The following is a 13,718-nucleotide window of genomic DNA, read 5'->3' on the forward strand; positions in this document are numbered from 1 at the left end:
TGACTACCAAGTTCCAAACTGCCTCTGGAAGCAAAGTCAGCACAAGAACTGTTCGTCGGGAGCTTCATGAAATGGGGTTCCATGGCCAAGCAGCTGCGCACCCAAGCCTAAAATCACCATGCTCAATGCCAAGTGTCAGCTGGAGTGGTGTACAGCTCGGTGCCATTGGTCTCTGGAGCAGTGGAAATGTATTCTCTGGAGTGATGAATCACACATCACCATCTGGCAGTCCATGGACAAATCTGGGCTTTGGTGGATGTCAGAATGCTACCTGCCCCAATGCGTAGTGCCAACTGTAAAGTTTGGTGGAGGAGGAATAATGGTTCGGGCTAGGCCCCTTAGTTCCAGTGAAGGGAAATCATAACGCTACATAATAAATCTAATCGAATTGTATTTGTCACATACAACCTTAGTGAAATGCTTACTTACAAGCCCTTAACCAACAATGCAGTTTTAAGAAAAAATGTGTTATGTAAAAAAAATAGAAGTTAAAAGTAACAAATAATTAAAGAGCAGGAATAAAATAACAATAGCGAGGCTATACAGGGGGTACCGGTATGGGGGCACCGGGTAGTCGAGGTAATTGAGGTAATATGTACATGTAGGTAGAGTTAAAGTGACTATACATAGATAATAAACGGAGGGTAGCAGTAGCATAAAAGTCTGGGTAGCCATTTGATTAGCTGTTCAGGAGTCTTATGGCTTGGGGGTAGAAGCTGTTCAGAAGTCTTTTGGACCTAGACTTGGTGCTCCGGCACCGCTTGCCGTGCGGTAGCAGAGAGAACAGTCTATGAATACAATGACATTCTAGACGATTCTGTGCTTTTCACTTTGTGGCAACAGTTTGGGGAATGCCCTTTCATTTTTCAGCACGAAAATGCCCCCGTGCACAAAACGAGGTCCATACAGAAATGGTTTGTCGAGATCGGTGGGGAAGAACTTGACTGACCTGCGCAGCACACCGACTTCAAGCCCATCGAACAACTTTGGGATGAATTGGAACGCATATTGCAAACCAGGCCTAATCTCCCAACATCAGTGCCCAACCTCATTAGTTGGATATTCAACGGATATTCGCGCTTTCAAACCTCAATAGCTTTCAAACCACTTGAGCCACAGACTCCAAATAAGTGTCATGATGTTGGAAAAAATTGCGCACAACATTGCACAGGTCTTATTTTCACAATTTGGACATTAATTCACTTTCCAAAGCTAATAAACGTGTTGAAATGTGAGCAGCATTTTGGATTCGTAGTTGAATTAGTTAGGGAGCGTAAACAAAGTACAAATGTCAAAAGCTCCTTGGTCATCTAACCTACTTGACTCAAACAAGGTTCAGAATGTCCACTCAGTGGGCCTACAAATTGTATACCCTATAGTTTGTCCATTTTCATCTCACATGTTTTTACATACATTTTTCAAACTTTAACTTTTCAATAGCTCCTTGGTCATGTGACCTACTGACTTCAAACAAGGTTCAGAATCTACATTCAGTGGCCCTACACATTGCACACCCTTTAGTTTGTCAATTTGATACAGTTTGTCAATTAGCTAGAACCACTTTTGAACATTTTAGGAGTAATTGAAATTTGAAAATGTTTATTTGTCACTATGTTAACGGTCCCTGACTGCTGTTGGTGGACGTAAGGAAAACTACAGGGGAATATCCGTCGAATATCCTACCTGAAACTGATTTTACCTCGGTGAGTGGAGGCTGTTATAGCAGCAAAGGGGGGACAAATCCATATTAATGCTCATGATTTTGGATTGAGATGTTCGACGAGAAGGTGTCCACATACTTTTGGTCATGTAGTGTATGTAATTTAGATATTCACATCAATATTTTTTGCAATACTGCTACTTGGAACATGCAACCAGAAAATGAAGTATTTATTTTTGAACACTTGGAGGTGCCCTTTTCCGTTGTGTTGTACCACCTTTTGCATGAAGACCGTAGGTAATATAAAGACATTAACTACATTCAAATTTACGTAACAAATGTATAGTTGAATGATTTGGGGATTAGAAGTACAACCCTTTAAAGTGAAACTTCCCATTAACTATTATTACATCGTCAAAAGATATCGTTGTCGGCAGGATTCGAACCTGCGCGGGAAGATCCCAATGGATTTCTAGTCCATCGCCTTAACCACTCGGCCACGACAACTTGATATTTATTTGTGAAATAATTCCCAATTTAACCCATATCCATTTAAACCTGCTACTATTTATCATTTTAAGACTATTAGCTACTCCTTAAACTACCATTCACTGTGCTGGCTGCTTCTATTGAAAAATGTAGCTATAACATCGAAATAATTAGACTTCTGCCTGCTAGAGTTAATAAAGCAATGTGCTTGCTTTTAAAGAGAAAAGCCTTGGCATATACATACTACAGAGAGCAGGCACCAACCAGTACACTAGACATAGTAGGCCTTATCTAAATAGGCTACATTTGAGAACATAAACCACAGACTGTAATTAAACATCATGTAGCTAGGCCCTATCATAAGAGAGGTATTTAGGAAACATTGTAGCAACAAAGAGAAAAAAAGAAACAGTGTTACACCACAACTGCTACATTGGTAGGTTATGTCACCATCATTCATTCCATGGTGATGGAACTATTCTGATGTTCTTCGTTCTGATCCAGAATGTTGAATGACCTCTTCATAATATCCACTGTGTGCATTAAGTCAACACAATGTTTGAATGTATAAATGCATACAATTATCCAATGCAATACACAATATCTTATGAGTATTTTTTGGCCATTAAAATAAGTTAATCTAATAACTGCATCAACATTACAAACGGAGTCTCTTTGATAACAACAAATCAACTACCAATAGCTACATTATTTAAATGTTGACACATAGTGAACTTCTGCTTAATATGTGATAATATTTGCTCTAACTCTGAAACAACAACTTGGTTTCATTATTCTGATCTTTCCTGTGGCCGACTACGTATGCTTGCTTACATTCTGGCTAGAATGACGACGTCAGCTGCAAATTGACGACGCTGTTACATTGTAATAAATCTATATTTTCTTGATTTGTATGAATTGACATGACAAGTGAACGTAAATAAACAATCGTGGGGGCATCACGTTTGCATGGATAACACATTTTATGAACTAACTGCGTCTACTGTGGAATAGTAGTCACGTGACCTCCATACAGGGCCTGCTGTCTGTTTTCAGTGGAGGGAGATATCCGAAGAAAAATGGCGACTGCAGGCGACCTAAAGCGGGACGCCGGCCATTCTATTTGAACATTATACAAAAAATTGAGCCCGGGGCTTGGTGGGGCTAATTGAGACTATCGCAACGTTGGTTAGGGTTTCCGAGGTTGCCCGTTTTCTCGGGTTTGTGTGGACTAGTCGCGCGCTAAAATTGAAATTAAAAATAATACATCTGCTACAATGCGAGGGAGAAGAGGAAGGCCGCCCAAACAGACAGCGGAGATGCAGGAGGTTTCCCCTGGGCCAGTTCGCGGTTCAAGAGGGAGAGGGAGAGGTAGCCGTGGTAGGGGAAGGGGCCGAGGACGTGGCCGCGGACGGGGTTCGGTGGTGGATACCGGTGATACAGAAATTAATCGGAGAGAAAACTACCATTCGTCCAGGGGCCGGAGGAAAGTTGGAGCAACGACGACATCGCGGGGCAGAGGAAGAGGCAGGGGTTCGAGAGGTGGTCGCGGCAGCAGGGGGAGACGGCCACTGTGCAAGGTGGTCTACGATGACAACAGCGACGAGGAAGAGGATAATATTAGTTTGAGGTCGGAGGAAGACGAACTTTTACACGAGAATCCATCAGACTACGAAGAGGAGGCCGTGGACAATGAGTCCGATTTTCTGGAAGAATTACCAGATGAGGATGATGCTAGCTACTGTACGGATAGCAGCTTTCGGAGCCATGATAGCACGCACGGCAGCACTCCAGGTACGTTTGCGTGCAAATGCAATTTAGAATAATTTTTCAAATGCACGCCAAAGTGTTAGTTTTTATTTAGCACATTTGGGAAGTAAGCTGCATTGTTCAAAATGGAGATTGCACTCATAAACAGGCCTTTGTTTAGAAGCTCTAGTGATCGTTTGCTCGTTCGCGCACAGTGAACAATACTGTCACCTCGCATGTTTTCTGTTGTAAAAAAAATCTGCAACTATTGGCAAAAATGAACACGAATTTGACGATGGGGATTATTGTAATGTAGAATTGTTCATTTGCATAATTGCACCATTTTGCATGCAACATATTAGGCGTTAGTTCCAGATAAACATTTAGCTACTTTCCATTCATTCATTTAGCAATTATCGTCAACAAGCATGCCATGCTGCACTATCTGGCTACAAAATATCAGGATAAGATTTATACCTTTTGTTTTAGAACTGCGCGTGCGTTTTTGATACTTTGTCGCCTTGCATGGCATGAATATACAGTTCCTGTAGTAGATGTAAACAATTAAGGGTCAGTTTCATCAACTAGTTGTAATATATCCCCCCCCCCTTAGTTTAAAACATTTTTTCCTTCAGAAAATCAAGTGTTGCGATATATTTCGTGAGATTGTGGTCAAATCAGTTTGACAGGACATCATCGCGCGGCCCTTTGTTTTGAAAAGAGGCGCTCTAATTTCACCTGTTGCAGCTTGAACTCATTATAATATCACGTACTAAATTGTACGGTAACCATAGCAAAGCCAATCTATCAATGTAAACGAAGAGCAAAGGTAACCTTCTTTGAAAAATAATTGTTGAACTGTAAAGTCAATAGTTTTGATCTTGTATAATGTCAAAACATTAGTGAAAGTGACATTGATGTCATTCATGTACTTTGGTCTTCATGTAGTCCATTTTTAAGCCATGTATGCAATATAAGGAACCATTTTGTATTTTTCAGGATTATGTATAAGATTAGTATAAATTATTGTACATTTTCATATGGTGGTCACTAAAATCTTAAATTATCATAATTCCACATGTTCCTGTAGACCTGGAATGGATCTGCTGATTCATAATGCAAGGCAGAATAATATTTCAGAATAATATTTCCATAAAATTATAGATTTATTGATATGGTATGCATCCTAAAATGTCTGTGAATGTGTTTCATAACTTGCCCCACATCTCATAAGCACAGATGTGTACAGCCTAGACAACATGGTATTTCTTGAATCATAATTCTATCTCTCCATTGCACCCCAGTGACTGATTACGCAAATAACCTCCTACCCCAAATAGGCCCGATTTAACATGTGAATATGGCTGAATTGTTCAATGAGTGGTTTATGTGCCTTTCATATGACCTATAATCACACACACTCATTTTATCACACTGAGTCACAAATACATGCTTACACATACACAGAGACTCTGTGCATAGGGCGGGAGGAATGAAGGCAGAGGTGTTTGTACACAGCCCTCACTGGGGGCACACGCTCAGGGGAGAGGTGCTTGTTGGTCATTTTTAATGTCACCTCATCTATGCCTACACCCTGTCTAATGTTTGAAATCTAATTTAAAACTATAGTATGTTAGTTGTTATACCTACCTACTCTATCTGATATCAGAGGGTGTGGATCCCTGGCTTTATGTTTCAGATTCTGAACTTGATCAGGGCCCATATTCATAAAAAGTACTGATCTAGGATCAGTTAAGCCTTTTCGATCATAATGAATAAGATTACATGGACAGGGGGAGCTGACCCTAGATCAGCACCCATACTCTGGCCCAGGGTAGAGTGAGTGAAGGAAGGCCAAATTCTCCACTGCACAGTGAATACTCAAGTACCAGGTGCTAGGTCAGCTTATTTACACTTTTAAGACCTGATTTTTTTTAAATGTACTGAGTAAATCAAAAGTTCTCTTTCCAAAGGGAGAAATTCTGTTTGTAGAAGAGATTCAGACTTTATATAAACCGTGGGATTTATGGAAGGGTGAAAAATACGAGTTGGTTATAACCAATACGCTGTGCTTAAAAGTTGATACAGCGAAAGTAATGCACACATTCACAGAGCTGTTATCAATAAACAGTAACAAAATAGTTACACACTCAAATGTGTTGAATAAGAAGCCCTGCCTGTTTGATAGAAACATCGACAGCTGTTATGGTTGATGGAAATTGTGCTGCCTGCTTTGGCTCATTCGGTATGTATCTAGTTTTGTCTTTGTTTCTTCACCTGTTTTTGTTGTGTTTCTCAGAGTCCAGCACTCAGTGTTGAAGGGCATTTTTTTCCTGACCCCGTTTTATGTCTCTTGATTGATTTTAATTATTTACATAATTTATAGCCCTCTCTCTCTCTTCATCCCTCTCTGTCTCAGGCCGGAGGGGCAGACACCCGCACAGGCCCCGCTCGCCCATCTTCGAGGCCAAGGAGGTGCCCTCCCTGGAGCTGCCCAAGTCCTCAGAGGACCTGCTGGTGCCGGCCAATCAGCTCCTCAACATCTCGGCCGTCTATGAGGTGCTGCGCAACTTCGGCTCGGTCCTGCGCCTCTCGCCGTTCCGCTTCGAGGACTTTTGTGCGGCGCTGGCGGGCCAGGAGCAGTGCACCTTGCTGGCTGAGACCCACACCGCCCTGCTCAAGGCCATCCTGCGCGAGGAGGACACGTCCAACACCACGTTCGGTCCTGCCGACCTCAAGGACAGCGTCAACTCCACACTCTACTTCATCGACGGCATGACCTGGCCCGAGATGGTGCGCGCCTACTGCGAGAGTGACCCAGAGTACCGCCAGGTGCTCCCTTTACTGGAGGGCGAGGAGTACCCCTACGAGCCCCTCGAGAGCAAAATTAAGGTCCTTCAATTCCTTGTGGACCAGTTCTTGGCCACCAACTTGGCTAGAGAAGAGTTAATGTCGGAGGGGGTGGTGGCGTACGACGACCACTGCAGGGTGTGCCACCGGCTGGGGGACCTTCTCTGCTGTGAGACGTGCTCGGCCGTCTACCACCTGGAGTGCGTGAAGCCGCCGCTGGTGGAGGTACCCGAGGACGAGTGGCAGTGTGAGGTCTGCGTGGCACACAAGGTGCCCGGCGTGGTGGACTGTGTGACGGAGGCGCAGAAGAGCCGGCCATACATCCGCCAGCTGCCAATCGGCTATGACCGCCACCGCCGCAAGTACTGGTTCCTGGACCGCCGCATCGTGGTGTAAGTAGACAACAACAAACAAACGTTCACTCACTCGAAAATTATACTCAACAAAAATATTAACGCAACATGCAATAATTTCAAAGATTTTACTGAGTCACAGTTTATATAAGGAAATCAGTCATTTTAAATAAGGTCAATAGGCCCTAATCTATTGATTTCACATGACTGGGCAGGGGCGCAGCCGTGGGTGGGCCTGGCAGTGCATAGGCCCACCCACTGGGGAGCCGGGCCCAGCCAATCAAAATGTGTTTTTCCCCACAAAAGGTCTTTATTACAGACAGAAATACTCCTCAGCTGTCTGGGTGACTGGTCTCAGACGATCCCGCAGGTGAAGAAGCCAGATGTAGAGTTTCTGCGGTTGGGTTGTGAGGCCTTTTGGGCATACTGCCAAATTCTCAAAAATGATGTTGGAGGTGGCTTATGGTAGAGAAATTAACATACAATTGTCTGTCAATAGCTCTGGGGGACATTCCTGCAGTTATCATGACAATTGCACGCTCCTTCAAAACTGTAGACTGTTGCATTGTGTTGTGTGACACAACTTCATATTTTAGAGGCCTTTTATTGTCCCCAGCCCAAGGTGCACCTGTGTAATTACCATCCTGTTTAATCAGCTTCTTGATATGCCACACCTGTCAGGTGGATGGATTATTTTGGCAAAGGAGAAATGCTCACTAATAGGGATGTAAACAAATTTGTGTTCAACATTTGATAGAAATAAGCTTTTTGTGCTTATGTAACATTTCTGGGATCTTTTATTTCAGCTCATGAAACATGAAACTAACACTTTACATATGGGAGATTTAGTTCCCGGTTTCAGCTGTACCGGGCAAATGGCAGACAGTGTGAATGTTTCAGCATGATAATGCACGGCCTCATGTTGCAAGGATCTGTACACAATTCCTGGAAGCTGAAAATGTCCCAGCCTGCATACTCATCAGACATGTTTGGGATACTCTGGATCGACATGTACGTCATTGTGTTCCAGTTCCCACCAATATCCATCAACTTCGCACAGCCATTGAAGAGGAGTGGTGATCACACCAGTTACTGACTGGCTTTCTGATCCACGCCTCTACCTTTTTTGAAGGTATCTGTGACCAACAGATGCATATCTGTATTCCCAGTCATGTGAAATCTATAGATTAGGGCCTTTCAACTGCCCCGAGAGAAATCCCTTTGACAGTTATATCTGCCCTACAATCAATAGGGCCTTTCAATTGACTGATTTCCTTATGTAACACAGTAAAATCTTTGAAATTGTTGCATGTTGCGTTTATCTTTGTTCAGTGTAATAAATAGTTATTTCAACTTCCTATTCTACCTGGCAGATAATTGTGTCTGTTCTAGACAATACATTTATATCTGAGTATTCTGTAATGTTATATCCCCCTGGACATCCCTTCTCAAGCAATTTATTAGTTGGATCAGGTGTGATAGGACAAAAATTGCTAGGGGCCTTGGAGGAACGGATTGGGAAACACGGGGTTAGGGTGGAGGGATGGGATGATGGGCTAGGGCTGTTGTCTGACCTGGGGCTGTTGTGCAGGATTGGCCCTGGTCTATCATGTCCCTGCCTAAAACACCTCAGTCTTTGAAGGGACGCTGCTGTGTTAACTGTTTGCTGTCCTGACACTAGGAGGAACATGAAAACCGTTGTCATCACAATGTGAAATGAAGACCACAATACTAAACTGAGTATAGTGTCCAAACTCCTTTTTAAAAGGGAAGGATGAGTGTTGAAGGCAACTGCTAATGGCTCTCCTGGTCTTTCTATAGAAAGGTCCTTTGGAGGAAGAATGTGGGGCATGTATTTGACACTTTTGTCTAAACCTGTGTTTCTTAGGTAACCTAGCGGTTAGAGGGTTGAGCCACTAACTGAAGGGTCCCTGGTTTGAATACCTGAGCCGACATGGTGAAAAATCTGTCTGTGCCCTTTGAGCAAGGCACTTAACCCTAATTTGGTCCAGGCGTGACGTACTACTATGGTTGACCCTTTACCTGGTCCTGGGGACATTTTTGTTTTTGGCCTTGCACTACACAGCTGATTCAAAGGATCAACTCATCAAGCTTTGATGATTTCAATCAGATGTGTAGTGCTAAGACAAAAACAAAAATGTGCACCCCTTTGGGCCCCCAAGAACAGGGAACACTGATCTAAACATTATTTACAAATTATACATGTTGTTGTTTACCTTCTGGGTATCTCAGCCTCTCCTACCTCCAACAGTGCTCTTAGGTCAGCTACAGGAGAAAAAAAATTTGGGAGAGAAGACGTGCAACATGTACATATATAATGGCAATATGAAGACTAATACATTTGGCAGTGCTGACAAAGATTGGGCCAGGATCGATTCGCCTTGCTACCCTATAGGCATGCAACAGTGATTTGAATTTGATGCACACTGCTCATGGGAGCCAGTGGAGAGTGTGAAGGAGATTTATACAGTCTGGTAAGGGGCCATAATGGAGTTGTTAACTGTGACAGAGGTATTGGAGCAGGCAGGCTCTTCCAGGGAGGAAGAGCAGCTTCTCTTGTCAATGTTGAGCTTTGAGGTGGTGGGCTAGCATCCAATAACTCTGTGTGATTGGGAAAGTCAGGTCTCAAACCACTCCCTACACCTCCCCTTGTCCCTAACCATTTGTTTTTGCAGATCTGTAAGGTGTGAGATCCATCATTGCACTGCTTATACCCTACCTACCCAGACCATACAGGTCTGCAAACATCGAGGGGTTAGGGCCATAGGGGACGGAGCAATTTAGGACTGGCTTTTTTACAAAGCATTTAGATCTAACTTTCTTGCCTGGTCTTTGAGATGTCTTGGGTTTTTAATTCAGTGGACAATGATATAATGCACATTGCTCTGACATAACTATAAAGTACATGTTAGGACTAGATATGTTGACATGTAGTAAATTAACTGCTAGTTGGTAGATACAAAGATGATCTTTAGCTGACTCAAAGGTGTCTTCATTTTAGCAAATAAATCTCCCGCTGACAAATGTAGCTGGCTAGCTAGCTAGGATCATTCTATTATCTTAGCTAACATTGCATTAATTAAATAAACTTTCGTTATCCAACTTGCTAGGTGAAAGAGTTGTTTATACGTTGGCTAAAAACTAGCTTTTACATTAGTTCATTTAGCTATACAAGCAAGCTAAAACTGCACAGCTCTGAGAATAAGCCATGTCGACCACCTGACAGCTTATTATGCTAGCTAGCTGATTCAAGGGTGAGTGAGGGTGAGCCGAGAGACATCCGCACGAGTGCAGAACACAGGAGTGTTCACAACTAGCTAACAGGCTCGCGGCTAATGCAGCAATCTCTATGCTAACATATAAACAGCTAACTCTTGCCATTCCACCCTGTTGCTAAAGCTACCCGACACTAGCTAGCTAGCCAGCCCCGACAGAAGCGCCAAACAATCAGTAATATATTATAAGTGATCATTACTTATTTATTCACGTTTACAGTGTAAATTTCAATCAGGCACTGACGTTATACACGCAAGAAACACTGTTAACCCAGAATCAGAATTGAAGCAAAAGTGCAAGCAATTGACCCGTGATCATGTTCAAACTGTGAGCTTTTTTTACATGACAGATGGCACTCTTCAATCTTCGCTTTTATACAGAGCGGCTTACATCACTTTTTTAGCTTCTCTGGTAAGGTATAGAAAGGCCAATGCCTCGCTTGTTTGAAGGATGATGACAATGTAAACACACAAATATTATTAAGCGATAGCATATACGCCAGCTATTAAGCACTAGTCACAGATGGTGTGGTAGCAGACTCCTTTAACCTGAGAGGAGAGTGTCACACACTCATGTACACGAGCACAGACACACACACCTGAACAGAGGGATTCGGGGATAGCCTTCACTGTCTCATTGCCGCTCACATTCAAGAAGGTGGCCTTCACTGGGAGCAGTGTAAACGATCTTCACCATCCCCTTAGAGAGAGAGAGTGTGTGTGTGTCTCGAGTGGGTGGTTGCATCCTGAGAGGATGCTGACTAGATTGTTGGAATACTGCCTAAGGCTAGTGAGACCCAGGCCTAGACCCTGCTGTGCACAAAGCTGTCCATTTTGTTGATATTTGATGTGGGCCTATGTGTTATGCATGCCTAGAGCGCTCAAAGGTCTTACAACTTTAATTTCCCAATAATCATGTTTTCCTTGATTGCAGCTAAGTCAATGTTAAAACTTAAAGTGCAATTCCACCGCTTCTCAACCTCATTTTCATTGTCTCCAGCACAGTACCAGTGTCTACATACAGTGTATGTGAAAACTGCGCATTTTCTGCGTTCTACCCGATGACGTAATCAAAAGTTAAAACATTTTAAAAACTGTGATTTTTCAAACACATTGAGATTCACGGTGACGTGGAGAAATAAAATACCCTCCCTCTGGCTTGAAACTCGTTTCAGGTTTTGAAAATCACAGTTTTTCTTACTTTTAATCCTACCTTGTGATGTCACAGAGAAGCATTTAGGACCTTCTTATCTTTGCAACCACAGATCATAGAAACACACCGTTTTCACATATCTAGACACCCGTATGGTGCTGGAGATAATGAATATGAGTTTGTAAAGTGGCTGAATGGCCCTTTTAAGGAAAACTGGCACCATAGAAGACACATGTATTAAATAGTTGTCAGTACTATGTCCTTACAATGGACAATTTACAATGGCAGGTGTCTGCTTAAATGTTCTTCATTCTACTGCTCGTCATTTGATGATGGCATCAATTAATCAAAGACATTGATCTCTTTCTCCATCCTCTCTCTCTTATTCTATCCCTCTCTGTCTCCCATATTCTCTACTTCCCTGTCCCCTCCATCTACCTCTTATCTCGCTCCCCTCCTTTTTTTCTCTCCACCCCCTCCACCGGTGTCTCGCTCACTTCCTCCACCCCAGTGAGGAGGACGGCGAGCAGGAGGACAAGACCATCTGGTACTACAGCACCAAGGTGCAGCTGGCTGAGCTGATCGACTGCCTGGACAAGGGCTACTGGGAGGCCCACCTGTATGCCACGCTGGAGGAGATCAGGGACGAGGTGCACACTCACATGGACATCACCGAGGAGCTCACCAACAAGGCCCGCGGCGTAAACAAGTGCTTCCTCACCGCTGCCAACGGTAAGAGATGTGGACACGTTCAGATAGATGTAGGTTATGTAGAACAAACATGCCCTATCTGACATGTTGAATAAGGTAGAATAAAACTCTCTATTAATGGCAGTTCTGCAACGTTTACCTACTGAACGAGGCCTAGGGTACACACACACAGGTTTTGGGATTTTTTTTCTTGTTTATTCTAGGACTAGTATTGTCATTTACAGTCATTTCAGAATAAGGTTTTACCAGTTGTTTGCGTAGTTATTTACTATTAAACTACCGGTATTACACACTGACAACATGCCTATTGAATACAGCTCTCTGTACGTTGTTAGATAACTAACCTTACATTCCCCATAGTACACATCCTATTGTTTCCTTCCTTTTGATGTCTATCATTGTGTTACTATCATTGGATGGGTGAAAGCTTTACATTGAATCTATTGAGACCCCAGTGAATTTTGAGCACAGTTTGGTAGGGTAAAGCTGTTATGTATTTGTTTTTACATTATAAAGTAAGGTTAGGCTTTTTCTTCAAATAAGACAGTTTGTTATGTCCTAAATGGCACCCTATTCCCTATGTATTGCACTATAAAGAGAATAGGATGCCATTTGGGATGCACACTTAGTCAAGAGCGGGTACTTCCAGTAATTAGCGTTTGACTCTGACAAATAAAATCAACGAATGGTTGTTTGGCTGTTGCCCGTCTGAGGGAAAGGAGCACAATTACAGCAATGCCTGCCTCAATGGAATATATTATCAGTCTCTCTGAATTGGGCCACTCTGTCATTTCCATCAGTCATTGGTTTTGCCTCTTGACAATGCTCAGTGGTTTGAAGAGAACTACTAGTCTATTACTCTATTCCCCTTTCAGTTCTCCCCCTATGGTGAATGAATGGTGTTAAGTGATGAGCAAACACTTACTCTGGCTGTGTCCCAAAATGGCAAATGTAGTGCACTACTTTTGACCGGGTGCCTTTTGGGACGCAGATACGCTCTGTCTTTTGTTGATATTCATCATTGGCATCATTTTCTCTGTTCGGTTGGTTCCAACGAGGCTGCAGATTGCCTCCTGCCCACGGCTGCACCTCTTAATGTCTCTGTGTTGGTAATGTGAGGGCGCTGATCAATGTCTCTGTGTTGGTAATGTGAGGGCGCTGATCGGCACGGCAGCATACACACACACACACACACACACACACACACACACACTTACTCAGTTCAGATCCATGGTATTGGGTGTGTGTGTATGGGTTTTACAGTTATGACTCATGCAAGTTGGGCACATTAGCATTGTGTGTGTGTGTGTGTGTGTGTGTGCATGTTTGTTAGGAGGGATGTGCACATGCACCTCATGTAAGGCTCTAGATATAGTAGTCCATATTAGAGGTCGACCGATTATGATTTTTCAACGCCGATACCTATTATTGGAGGACCAAAAAAGCCGATACCGATT

General features: G+C 43.0%; 1 protein-coding gene and 1 non-coding gene across 4 annotated transcripts in view; one reads left to right on the forward strand and one right to left on the reverse strand.

The window, feature by feature from the left end:
• Positions 1–2,085: 2,085 nt before the first annotated feature.
• On the reverse strand, positions 2,086–2,167 carry trnas-aga (transfer RNA serine (anticodon AGA)). Its single transcript has one exon. It is a non-coding gene; the product is annotated as a tRNA-Ser (tRNA).
• A 1,029-nt stretch (positions 2,168–3,196) lies between these two features.
• LOC111958004 (nucleosome-remodeling factor subunit BPTF) overlaps positions 3,197–13,718 on the forward strand; it is a 53,577-nt gene continuing 43,055 nt past the window's right edge. For all 3 annotated transcript variants that reach the window (XM_070435407.1, XM_070435421.1, XM_070435450.1), the window contains exons 1-3: positions 3,197–3,943; positions 6,318–7,140; positions 12,062–12,282. In XM_070435407.1, coding sequence (XP_070291508.1) covers positions 3,427–3,943; positions 6,318–7,140; positions 12,062–12,282 — 1,561 coding nt within the window. In that variant the 5' untranslated portion in view covers positions 3,197–3,426. The remainder of the gene's footprint in view (positions 3,944–6,317; positions 7,141–12,061; positions 12,283–13,718) is intronic.

This window comes from Salvelinus sp. IW2-2015, linkage group LG1 (genome assembly GCF_002910315.2).
Source record: "Salvelinus sp. IW2-2015 linkage group LG1, ASM291031v2, whole genome shotgun sequence".
Taxonomy (NCBI): domain Eukaryota; kingdom Metazoa; phylum Chordata; class Actinopteri; order Salmoniformes; family Salmonidae; genus Salvelinus; species Salvelinus sp. IW2-2015.